Source organism: Chinchilla lanigera, unplaced genomic scaffold, assembly GCF_000276665.1.
Source record: "Chinchilla lanigera isolate Chin_1 unplaced genomic scaffold, ChiLan1.0 scaffold00059, whole genome shotgun sequence".
Lineage (NCBI taxonomy): Eukaryota > Metazoa > Chordata > Mammalia > Rodentia > Chinchillidae > Chinchilla > Chinchilla lanigera.
This window is the reverse complement of record NW_004955460.1, coordinates 7,894,353-7,907,522: the sequence shown is the minus strand read 5'-3', so window position 1 is coordinate 7,907,522 and position 13,170 is coordinate 7,894,353. Positions and strand designations below refer to the sequence as shown.

The 13,170-nt window shown below is 36.9% G+C and overlaps 1 protein-coding gene across 3 annotated transcripts in view; it reads right to left on the bottom strand.

The window, feature by feature from the left end:
- LOC102007742 (probable C-mannosyltransferase DPY19L2) overlaps positions 1-13,170 on the bottom strand; it is an 89,075-nt gene that overhangs the window by 52,973 nt on the left and 22,932 nt on the right. For all 3 annotated transcript variants that reach the window (XM_013521291.1, XM_013521290.1, XM_013521292.1), the window contains exons 6-9: positions 11,776-11,869; positions 7,914-7,971; positions 5,865-5,956; positions 3,516-3,615 (exon numbers count right to left, since the gene is read on the bottom strand). In XM_013521291.1, coding sequence (XP_013376745.1) covers positions 3,516-3,615; positions 5,865-5,956; positions 7,914-7,971; positions 11,776-11,869 — 344 coding nt within the window. The remainder of the gene's footprint in view (positions 1-3,515; positions 3,616-5,864; positions 5,957-7,913; positions 7,972-11,775; positions 11,870-13,170) is intronic.

Genomic DNA, 13,170 nt, shown 5'->3' with positions numbered 1-13,170 from the left:
ATATAACAAAACATATAAACAAATATATACATATATAGTATATATGAACAAATATTTATGCAAAAGCTACAGATTATTAACAAGGCAAGTGAGAAATTGGCAAGGTAAAACCAGGGAAAAGGTGGGACTCTATCCAGATGACCAAGCATTTTGGACAATTTTTCTCCCAGAAGTATCTGCAGGTTCCAATACAGGCAAGTTGAGAGCATCGAGAGATCTGCAGGCTCAGCAGGCATTTCAACAGATTGGGTGGCCAGGCCATGCCAAGCAGGGGGTGCCTGGTAAGTACCCAGGCCTTGGTTTGGGGCATCAAAGGCCCATATGAGTGAACCAGAAAACTGGTTACCCCTCAAAAAGGCTGAACCCCACCTTCAGAAAAGCTGAACCCCACCTCTGAGTCATCTTAATCTCATTGTGCAAATATAATTCAAGACCCTTAGTGCCTTTATTTGCCTGTTGGAAGCAAATTTAATCTTCTCTGGGGAACGCCAGCATCAACTTAGTCTTTAACTCTACACTACTTCAAAAATAACTAAGCAAACTACTGAGCTATTTTGAGAGGAGAGGTAAGACTCTGTGGAAAGGAGGTAAGATTGAGCGGAGGAGACAGACATTATCACTGAGACTACAGAAACAGATCTACAAGAGACCCAGATCTGGGGTTAGCAAGCTCATTCTGTAAAACACCAGAGACTAAGGATGTTATGCTGTGTGCTCCACATACAGCTCCTGTTATATATCTTTTTCCATTTTTCTCTTTTTACAACTCTTTAGAAATACAGAAACCAACATTTGTTTGCAGACCACTCAAAAACATGCCTGACACCATCAGATATGCATGTAATCGGTGTTTGACATGTCCAAGGAATAATACATAGGACTGAAAATTCCAGGACCATGTTGGAAAAAGAAACAAGTGGAAATATTACAAGTAAATATTACAATAATGTTAAGAAATCAAGATGAGTTTAAAAGCAGAATAAGAACAAAAGAAGTGCTGAACTAGAAGACAGGTCAGAAAAAAGTATCTGAAAGGAAGTACAAAATGATAGAAAGGTGAAAATATCTGAAGGAAAATAAGAGCTATACAGTACATAGTGTGAGATCAATTCTGTTATACTTTACATTCCAGGAAGAGAAGAGACAACTAGGTAGAAGCTATATTTAAAGGGATATAGGTGAAAACTTCAGAAAATTGATAGGCAAGATCAAGTACTGACTTGGGAAGCACTAGAAACTGTCAAGGAGGAAGAAAGTAGGAAAAAAGCAAAACCTGACCACACAGGAATTATCGTAGTAAAATCTGCACAAAACCAAAGGCACAGAGAAGATGCTTAAAAACAACTAAACACCAAGAGACTTTGAGATTTAGTGTAAAGCTACAGTAATCAAGAGAGTGTGGACTTAAAGAAAAAACAGTCAAAGTGATCAGTGGTACCAAACAATCTGGAAGTAAACCCAGAAAAACACAGCTGAGCCCTGGCCAAGGAGCAAAGGCAACTCAGTGGAGAAGAATGGTCTCCGACAAGTGGTGTGGGAACCCCTGGACATTCACAGTCAAGAACAAAGAAGACTCTAGACACAGACTTCACAAGTAAGACAGAAAGGTAAAACTTTGGAAAGATAACACTTTTTTTTTTTCTTTTTAAGATGTCACCAATCTTTTCTCCTTACAGTTTCTCTGGGTTTATTTTCAGGCTTTCTGTTTTGTACCAGTGATCACTTCAACTGTTTTTTTCTTCAATTCCACACTCTCTTAATTACCGTAGCTTTACATTAAATCTCAAAGCCCTCATTTGAGTGTCCTTAGCCCACATTTCTCTTATGGTCAGAATATATTACAGAATTTTAACCTTAATCTATGAAAAATTCAATCAAGGATAAAATCTTAGAATATTCCAAGAAAAATAACTTTGAATTATCCCATGAGTATGAAAAGACAAACACACAAACAAATTCCATGCATAAGATAAATAAAAGCCTCTATACCTACATTTGAGTGAATAGAAAATCACTAAGGTAACATCAAACTTGCCCAGAAGACTTACTTAAAAGAGGTGACCAAAACATATGGTGTATGTTTAAATTTTTTTTAAAAAATTATCACAGTAAAAAACACATTGCCATTAACTGCCCCCCCCCATAGTCCTTCCTTCCCCTCACACACTTCCCATTGCTCTTTCTGAAGCAGTTCTGGAAGTCCTCTTTTGTGAGTGTCTTTATGAGATGTGATTAAAAATTGCTAAATGCTGCTGCTGAGTACCATCCAAGGAAAGGCAGGCTTATAAAAATATTACAGTGTGTCCTCTTTATTATTATTTCTACTTTATGTGGTGCTGGGGATTGAACCCGGAGCTTCACCTGCCATAGTCCCTGGATCTGGCACTGTGCAATTTCAAATGACAGTGAAAGGTAAGCATTTTGAATCAATGCAGGCTAGGGAGGCGGCCATGACAGCACAACTGAAGATACTCATGAAAGAGACTTTCGAACTGCTTCAGAAAGTGGCAAGAATGACTGGATAGATTATGCTCCAAGTCAAGGGGAAAACTGTGAGGGGTGATTATCGGCAAAATAAATTTTTAAAAAATTAAACATTCATCACATTTTTATCACATCCCATAGCTTCATCAGCACACTGGATTAATAAATTGGCTTGCAATGAAGTGATATTTATTGAAAATATATTCTATGTTAGCATGTTCAAATAATGATAACCACAGTCATTTTCGTGTTGCAACCTGAAAGGGGTCAACTAAAAGGTCGTAACACAGTAGAAATAGCGTGGATATTCTCTAAACATGCAGTGCTAATTAAGTTGAGGCTATAATCTCATTCTTTGTGATAACTGGCAGCGTGAGGCCTCCTGGCAGAATTTCTCACTTCCAATGCAGAATATTATTAACATTATCAGTGTTAGGACTTGTTGGCCTTAGTGGAAAATCTCAGTATCATAAAATTTCATCAACCTTGTCTTTTTGCTCTCTGCTTCCTGACTTTTATGAGGTTTATTACCATTAGTTATTTAATTGTTTTAGAAGCAAAATATGGATTTAATTCCATGTAATCATGTAAGCAATATCGTGATTATAGCTCTGAGACACGGTTCCAGGTAAAATTCTGTTCTTCAGACAAAATGGCCAACATTTAGCTGGACCAGATCAGAAACCCTGACTATGAAGAGCAGGACTAGCCTTAGCAGTTGGTGCGGCTGGGCACCCAGAAAAGAAAATTTACAGGAAAATAGATACACGGATGTCATCTCATCCTCCAACAGGAATATTTGTGAATAAAAATAATAGAAAAAAATCCTTTATGTGTTAATCATTAATATTAGTAACCAATACACTAAAGGATACAGAATTATATTTTTAAAATCACATATATATAACCTTTATAATTGTTCCATATTTTGAAAAATCTTTTAGTGCATAAGTATAAACACATTTTAAAACTTTTATGAAAATCCCAAGAACATGTTGCATTCAACTTACATTCGTTTAAAATCATCTTACCTGTGTGAAAAGTATAAACTGAGAAAACTGCCAGGGAAGCATAAAAGCAACATTGGCAAGACAGAGGGCAATGTAATGTCTTCTGTAATTGTTGGAGGTCCTTAGCAGAGAGAAGTGGGATCAGTAACTTTTGCCATGAAGACAGCCACTTGCTAAAAAAAAAGACTACTTGCAAAATAACAAAACTTAAATGATCCTCTTACCTGTGATATAATACAACATAGTATAGTTAACCTTAAAAGTCAGTTTATTTTATAAAACAACACCTAGCATTTCAGAAATAACAATGTATAATTTATTATTAAATAAAATACTTTAAATATGACAGTCCTAAACAATCAATGCAGAGGTTACTATAGAAACTTAAAACTCTACAAAAGTCTATTTCCCTGTAAATATGCATGGCTTTCAAAATTACATACACCAGCAGAAGGTCAGAAGAAAATAGAATGGGACCATGCCCTGCATGCCTGCAGATGTTTATCCCTTATAGCTACAGTCTTCACATATCACTTTTATGTTTCAGAAAACAGTGAGGAAAAGTATAGGTGTTGGTGAAGAAATAAGTTACAAACTATGGAAAAATTTAAGGAAAAAATTTGAAGATAACAAATTAAAAGCTAACTCTGGAATAGGGCCGAATTACTGCAGTTGAAGTTTAAATTGTCCATTTTGCAGTACTACAATATGTAGTAACCAACACCTCTTATCATAGAGGAGCTTAGGATCTTTTAGAAGGTGAAAAAAGAAATGCAAGTGTTTTCGTGTAAATAAAACAGCAACTGTTGTTTTTATAAAGGTTGTATTGAGTTTTTCATAAATAACTTTTTTTCATAGATAACTTTTCAAAAGCAAAATTTTAAATATTTATATTGCTTAGTAATATTATCACAAAATACACATTAAGCACTTGCTAATCTTGTTTTTGAGCAAACAAAAGTTACTTTTGGCTCAGGTGAAGAGTATAGCATGCGCCCTCAAGGATATAATCCTAAATGTTCCAAGTTGCATGCTGAATTCTATGAAACCTTTGCCCACCCAAACTGACGTTACCTCAGTCAGTCAATCAGTCAATCAATTAATCAATCAATCTAAAAAACCATCTTCCTTTAATCAAACTGGGAATAAAGGGAGAGAGGTGGCAATGAGCAACTTTCTTTACCATATTCATTCATAGGAGGCAATGTACTGAACAAACATAGAAATCTGGACAGGGAACAGATGTCCAAAACTAAATGCAGCCCCCAAATAAAGTTGCCAGGCATGTAGCACAGGTTTTGGCCTCCCCTAGATGCAGAATTTACCTCTCTTTAATCATCTACCACAGGAGCACCTCAAATGTTCACATAGGAGGGTGCTGAGTGCTCAGTGGTTAGAGATAAATAGGGCATGGTCTCTGTTTCCAGTGTAGAACTTTTAAATATATGCAAATGTAGATGTAGACATTTCCGTATTTATGTATGATTCACCAATTTGCAATTGAAAGAAAAAAGAAAAGAAGCAAGAAAGATATGTAAACAAATAATTTTCCAAGAAGGTGGAATCTTCCAAGGATAAGTAAAATGAAGTGCGATGGGTTCCGTAGGATTTTGGAGAAGACACTGATCACTGCTTCAGTTAGTGTGAGATCTCATTAACATTCCATGAAACTTATTTCTGTCATAAAGTTATTTATAGTACTTTATTTTGTTTCTCACACTTCTTTGTCCCCTCCCTCCGTGGCACCAGGAACTGAACTCAGGATGTTGTGCTTGCCAGGCAGGTGCTCATGCCACTGAGCTATATTCCCAGCCTCACACTTCTTAAGTTTCTGAAGTGCTTATAAACTTAATCTCCACAAAAAATGTGTCCAAGTAGAACAACTGAGATAAAACTGGATGAACTAGGAAAAGTATCATTCAATAATGAATCTACACTCTCTTGCCTTTCTTGCTCACTGTCTCTCTGTCTCTAATTCAGCATTTTCCAAATTCATTTGCATGCAGAACACTCTTTTCATGGCTCATATATGAATGCTCCACCAAAACACAGTTTGGAAAGCAATGAATCAGCGTACACAAACTCTGAACAAAAAATAATTATTTTTCAAAAACTGTAGAATCATTGCAAATCATATATGAACACATATATTTTTATTTATTACGATACAGTCACCTAAAACCTGTAGCCTGAGCACTTAAATGGAGATCAAATTTACATAGCAAATTTTAGATTACCTTAACTCTACACTCAGTTTATTTTTAAAATAACTAAAAACACAGCCTAAATAAGGTAATTATAACAGGTTGATGCAAATATTAAGAAACTTAACTTCATTTTACTTATCTGTGTTTTATAAATAAAAATTACCTGAGAATCCTCGTAACAATATACATCTGAAGAACCAGGAATGGATATGCAAAGCTTTCACGGAGAGGTGGCGTCCACATCACACGAGTGGCCTGAGACGAATGAAAGTCTGGGTTCACGTCAGGTCCACGACAGCAAACGTCATTTGCCGAACACAGGGGTTGGCTTCCCCTGGGAACTTTAGCCCCAGGCCCACTAGATCCTGCTTTGAAAGCAGGCAAAGCTTGGAGCTCCTCATATGGGACCACTGAGTAGAGGGACCAATTTCCAAGCCCAAAACAAGTGCCAGATCTATGGGACTAAGCACAAGCAAGTCCCAGTGATAACCAAGAAGGCAGAGACAGGGACTGTGAGGATTCCTGGGCCAGATCCACAGTCCAGCCTTATATGTGTGACCAGACATCCTGGGACTTGAGCTCCAGTCCTGTCCACAGCAATACTTGAACAGGTGTCACCTGGGGCATTCGCAAACACCAAGAGATTACACGTAAGTCCAGGGGGCACAAGTAGTCGAGAGCCCCTTTGATGTGTGCGAGACATCTTTAAAAGAGTTAACTGTAAACCTTAAAGACATTACTCTGGAAGTAACGAGAATTACTAATGGGAGGCACATAATGTAAGTAATGTGAATGTATAATGTAAGTATTAAATATTCATATACACTTTAAGACAGTTTCTAAGACATCCAGATCAGAGTGTGATAAAATTTTGTAACAAAAATTCTCGAAAGGATTTAAAATCTTGTTATAATACTCTGCAAGAGTCTTAAAAGTGACTGCTCTAAGAAACTCAAATTGTAAACCCTGGAAGATGAATTACAGTTGTATAAAGGTTAATTCATACCACCAGTAGCCTAATATACTCAAGTACAAGGCTTTTTCTTTATGTCAACAGATTATTTAATACAAAGGTTATTTGTTTGCTTTAGGTTAAAATAATAGATTGAAAGCATTTTATGTAGTTTTTATTATCCTTTATCTAACTAATTTAAGTCTTAACCCACTAGCAACACATAGACTTGAGCCTATATAACCTGTGGCATAACACAGCACATAGTCTGCTTTCAAGAGGTAGCAGTCAGGTTCTCTCTCTCTCACTGCCATGTCCTCAGCATCTAATAGTAGGGCACATGGTTTGTACATATGCAACATTTTGTCCAGTGAATCCATCATATCCTACATAAGTTTCTATGAGTTCTCGGTAGACTATATTCCTTTGGGGTGAATCAGTAAGTAAATCTCTACTTTTAATTCAACATTTTGTGTCATGATGACATAGAAGCAAGGTGGCGGGTGGCAAAGCCTCGGCTTTATAGCCAGGGTCAGACTCCAAGGGCTTCAAACCCTGGCAAATGCATAAAGTCTCACCTTACATTTTTGAGCACAAGGTTTTGTTAGTAATATTCTATTACAATGTTGTAAATCTGTTAAGAGGGCATATATTATGCTAAGTGCTTTTACCACAATACAAAAAGTGAAATATAATTAAAGAGAAAAGCAGTCACACATGGTGGCACACTCTTATAATCTCAGGACTCTGGGAGGCTGAGGCAGGAGGAAGTTCGAGCCCAGTCTAGAGATGTGCAGCTCAGTGTGCAGGCCCTGAGTTCAGTCCTCAGTACTGGGGGAGAGAGGGGCCTCGGCTTCATCAGGTAGTGTGTGGAATCTTGGGTGAGTAACCTAAGCTCTGTAAAATTCAGTGTCAGAATATGTGTGGTGAGGATAGCAACCACCACCAACAGAGTTTGCTAGGAGGAAATGCAACAATATAAAGTGTCTGACTCAAGAAGTACAATATTTCCCTCGTTCTACTGAACATATGTGTATGTAAGTATTCACTAAAGATGGGGCAAGATATTCCACATATTTTAACTTCTACTGATTTAAAAATTTAGAACAATACAATTAAAATACCAACTTACAGCATAAGGTTTTACCAAATATTGCCAAGTCACAATTAATATGCAATTATATATTGTTTTAATGATTATATTTCCTTGTTCTTATATAGCCTCTCTACTTCTTAAAAATTATTTTCCAGAAAACAAACCTCTCCATGGTTGAAAAAGTAGCACAGTACTGTAATTAGACCTCCTAATTGAGTCTCACTGTAAAAAAAAAGTATGAAATCATAATTCATGTAAAATAAGGTGAGATTTTCAAAAAATTATTTCAGAATTTAGAATCATTTTCTGTACTTAAAACACATAAAAATTCCAAAAGTACCCATGTAACCACTGTAATCTTAAAAGTACAAGCATACAAACTGTAAGGTAATGTAATCTACATTTTATAATTTATTATATTTAAAATGTCTTCTAAATAAAATGCATAACTTGTGAACATAAAATACTTTTTAAACAAGCCAGGCATGGTGGTGCACACCTGTAATCCCAACACTCTGGAAAGCCAAGGCAGGAGGATTATAAATTCGAATATAGTCTGGGTTCAATTCCCAGTATAAAAAAACATTTTTTTAAACCAACAGACTAGCATTTCAGTCTGTATGACATTCTTTGAATAATCTAAATGGAGGCAATTTTGTCTTTTGAAACTGAATTTAAGTGACCGAGAGAGACAGCATCGCAGTGTTGTTTCACTGTAACAGAAGTAAGCGACTGTGCATATTCTTTTGTTGAGTCTGAAGAAAGCAGTAATGCATGAGGGCAGCCAATAACCATCAGACAACAAGAGGCAGTCACAGCTGCCTTCTTGTGGCTGTGTGTGGTCACCACATCCAATCCCTAGCTCCACATTTGGAAGACAGTAAGTATTGGGTGGACGAATGAACGAAGGAAGGAAGGAAGGAGTTAAAGAAAATATAAGCAGAGCAAAGTGCCTGGGAAGTGGGTGATCGTAAACAGACTCTCGCTAAAGGAAATTCAAGGGATCTACATCAGAAGGAGGAAATTGAAAGAAAGAAGGTGTGATAATCAGGGACAGGCTGTGTACACGGAAACTGTGAACATGTGGATGAACTGAAACACCTGGCAACCCCCAAAATGCTAATAATAATACTGGCTGCTAATAATAATACTCCTGGATAACAGGAGCACTGACTGTGGTACTAACTTGTAAGATATGACAGCCTTCTACAATTCCATGTACCGATCAGGAGAATGGAAAAGATATGGATTCATTCTAGATTTAATCAAGTTCAAGGTGCACATTAACATTTTACAGTTATTCACCCCAGGAACAAAAACAGAGAGCCTACATTCCAACATAGTGCTCCAAATTTCTAGTTCTTTTGTTTCACAAATACTTTAGTTTCCAATCTCCTCACAGTTTTGGTGACATTTTTATAGTTCATAATGGTTACATCCACATAACCTTCTTGAAGACTGGAGACTAGTAGATAATGTCAGATTCTGACATTCCAAAACTGTGTAGCCAGTTTAGAGTAGGCCTACACTCTTGGTAGCCCTCCTAGCTAAAAATATTGATTTAAAAGGTTTAGTCACAGCTGTATAATGTTATCCACATTAAAAAAAGAAATGAGTACAAACTATCTTCAAAAAACAACACTTAAGCCTAACAAAACTTATCCCAAAGCTATCCTTCCAAAGTTTTCCAATATGGCACATAGAGAAGTATATAAAAATCTCTTGTCTATAGAACCGTTATGAATTGAACACCCATGTAGCCACTATATAAGTAACTGAAATACAGAAATGGTTACACCCTAGGTCCCTACTGGACCCTCCTGAGACAGCCGTTATCTTGACTCTGGGATTGTCCATATACAGGTCCAACACCATTTATGAAAAGATTATCCTTACCCACCAGCCTGCAATATTTGCTCTACCCTACACCAAGGGTCTTTAAATGTACTTTTTGTGTCTGGCCTCCACTCCATTCCTATGATCTATTTCTCTAGCATGTTGTCTTATTTACATTAGCATTATGATGCAGAAATAATTGACAAGGAAAGTTTTATCTTTCCCAAAAATGTTCTAATTATATCTGGCCTTTTACATTTCCAAATAACTTTAAAATTAGCTCATAGAGGTCAACAAAATTATGACTTAATGTTGGTTGGTAAAGCATATGTGAATCAATTTGGGATAACTGTCATCTTCCAGCCCATTTACATAGTATAGCTCTCCATTTATTTTGATTTTCTTAAATGCATCTCAATAAACCTTTAACTGTTTTCTCATGAAGGTTATATCTATCTTTTGTTAGATTTATTCTTTGGAACTTTATGATTTTAATGCTATTCTAAATAGTATCTTTTTAAAATTTTATTTTTTCTTTGATGTTAGCACATAGAATTTATAATTTTGTGTATTAATTTTTTGTGTTCAAGTAACATCATAAATTTTCTAATTGTTTCAAATACTGTACAGTTGTTTTTATTTTCCACATACATAACAATGTGAACTGATCTTCAAAACATTTACTTTTTTCATCAAGCTTTCCAAGCATTATTTTTTTTTTAGCCTGCTGTGCTAGATAAGATACCTGTTACAATATTAAATATGTCACTAAATTTCACTAATTCTATGCCCATCCTTTTCTGGCAAAAACTCCCTAGAACATGGAGTATATATTGATAGGTCTGACCCCATTTTTCCCCAGCTGCCCGAGTTCCCAGAGCTAATGCCTGAGCTCTGAGAACAATCACAGTTGGTTCCCACACCCTGTAACTACCTCATTTACTCTGCTGGGACACAGCACACCTGTTCCACCTGCCTGATCACAGCACATCCAGCACAGAACACTAGCTGTTGCTATGGTCATGTCCTCAGCTATTCTCACTCCCCCAATCTCATGCCCACCTTCACCTCACCTATGCCTATCCCACTAACTCCCAACCTGTACATAAAAGACTTAGCTCAATAAACCTGTCTCAGCCTCTCCTTTGGAGTTGCTCCAGGAGGTCCTGCCCAGAACCTCAAATTCAGCCTGGCTGTATTCTTTACTGGGTTGTCACTGTTTACCTAACATATATAATCTCTGTATTGACATAAAGTCTATGAAAATCCAGTAACTATTTGTTGGATGATTAAATCTAGATTTCTAACTTTAAATGTTTTCAATTTCATGATAACATTGTAAAGAAAGCTGATGACTTACTTAGGAATATATTTCACTGAAGGAAACAAAAAATCTGACAGAACTGGCTTAAACAGTGTGGATGTTTATTATATCAGTCAACAAAACAATAAAATTTAAGTGTCTGTTGGTGCTGGTTTAGTAGCATGTTAGGCCAGGTATGTCTGCTATTTTATTAGACTTTCCCTCATGGCCACAGGCTGACTGCTGTGGCTCCAGGAGTCACATCAAAGTAAAAGCAGGAAAGAATAGAGAAGGAACAGCCGAATATACCCTTTTGTGGAAAAGGCAAATTCTTTCTGAGGTCCTTTATTTACCACTGGCAAAAACTAACTCATATGGCTCTTCCAAGGAGCAGTGAAGACTTAGAGCAAAACACATGACTGTCAAAATTAACTTCAACTTAACATCTGAGACTGGGCACACTGTTCAGGCAAACAAAGCTGTGGTGCTGTGATCAAGAAAGACAGGCTAACAAATGTAAGCGCCTGCTGCAAGTGGTGTGCAGTTGCCTTAATCTCACATTTGCAGAGAATAAGATGAGAATAAGTTAACTAATAAGATGAGAATAAGTTAACTAATGCTAACCCCTATAATGCAATAGCTTTACACAGCTTTAAAACCTTGGCAGGGAAATATTAATTTAAAAAAATATTGCCACAAGGATAAAAGGGAGGCCTTATTTAAGGTATTTTTTTAGTGACAGTCCCAGTATTTAGTATTGGTTACGCATCTGAAAAGTCAAATAAATCTACAAATGTTCCTGTGATTAATCAATACATCTCATTCCTTCTCTTTTAAATGTAATCAGCAATTATCAGCCAGTGCTCATAAATTCAGTCAGATCTTACCTCAGATATGCAGCATAGATGAAGAGCAATCCCACCATTATTCCATTTAAGATAAAAATTACATCCACATAAAAGTAAGCAGGGTCTCCCAATCCTTTGAAAAGACATAGATTATTCAGCATTTAGTGAACAAATGGCTGTAAAGCAAGGGGTATAATTAATGCTTTTTACTCACAAGCTCATGAATGAGCTGAAAGCATTTGTTTTCAGATTGACGCTCTTCCATAGTTGCACTAATGTTTACCCATATATAAGGTGTATGAGTGTGTGAGGAGGTTGTTATGGACCAGGCCCTGGGCCTTGTGCAATCTAGGCAAGGGCTCTACATGGAGCTACATCTCCAGCCCTTACAATGCACTATCTAGTTACAGTTACAAAGTATTTTCTCCATACCTTCATGTTACAAACAAATAAATGAAAATTCTAATTGTTCCTCAAATATCTTCTGTCAATTATTTTTAGATCTTATAAAGATCACCTAAGGAAATCAGTAAAAATATAAGGAAACTATACACTTATCTTATGTTCTCAGACTTGGATTTCACTAGGAAATCCCACTATGGTGACTCTTATAAACAAATCTATAAAAAACATATCTATAAAATACAATAAATAATCATGTTGTGGAGAATAGAAGAAATAAAGCGATAACTGTGTAAGTGCTATGCAGGTAGATATATGTGACTCTGAACAAGAGTCCCAAGGGACAGCATCATCCTTGGTTGTCAAAGATCTGAACTGCACATACCTTAAACAGCAGCAACCACTGCTTGTCCTGGAGAACTGTTACAGAGTTCCCAAAGTGGTTATTTCATAAAGACACCAATGTAGAAGATACACAGAAGGAATCTGGCCAAAATTATCCACCAGACTGTGAATATTTAATAAAGCAATGTTGTCACTACACCTGAATGTGATTTTTAAATATGTTTGTGTTACTTCACTAATATATTATTACAAGTATGTATTTGACTAATTGATCCCCAAAGTGCATATACTGAAGCTACCCAAAACACTCTTATTTGTACTACTTCGTTCTGATATGGGAGACTTTTAGTCTTCCTGATACTGGGCTAAGTTAAATCCTACATTTGTATTCAAATTAGCAATATAGAGGTGTGCACCCCGCGCCAAGTGAGCAAGTGCTCCAAGAGCTGCTGGTCCCGTGGTTTGAGGCTATGCTTTACTCCCACTGCCATGGTTCCCAGTTGAAACTCGCAGAGAGAGCCAGGTATTTCCCATCTACCTCCTGGGGGCAGAGCAGGTGACCCAGGACCCCATCCCCATTACAGTCTGAGTCTCTGCCCTCCGTGCACCTGTGGCAGACAGGAGGTCCTCACTCAGAAGCCCCAAGGACTGCTCTCACTGGGGTTCATGTGTAGGCCCTCCCTGTGC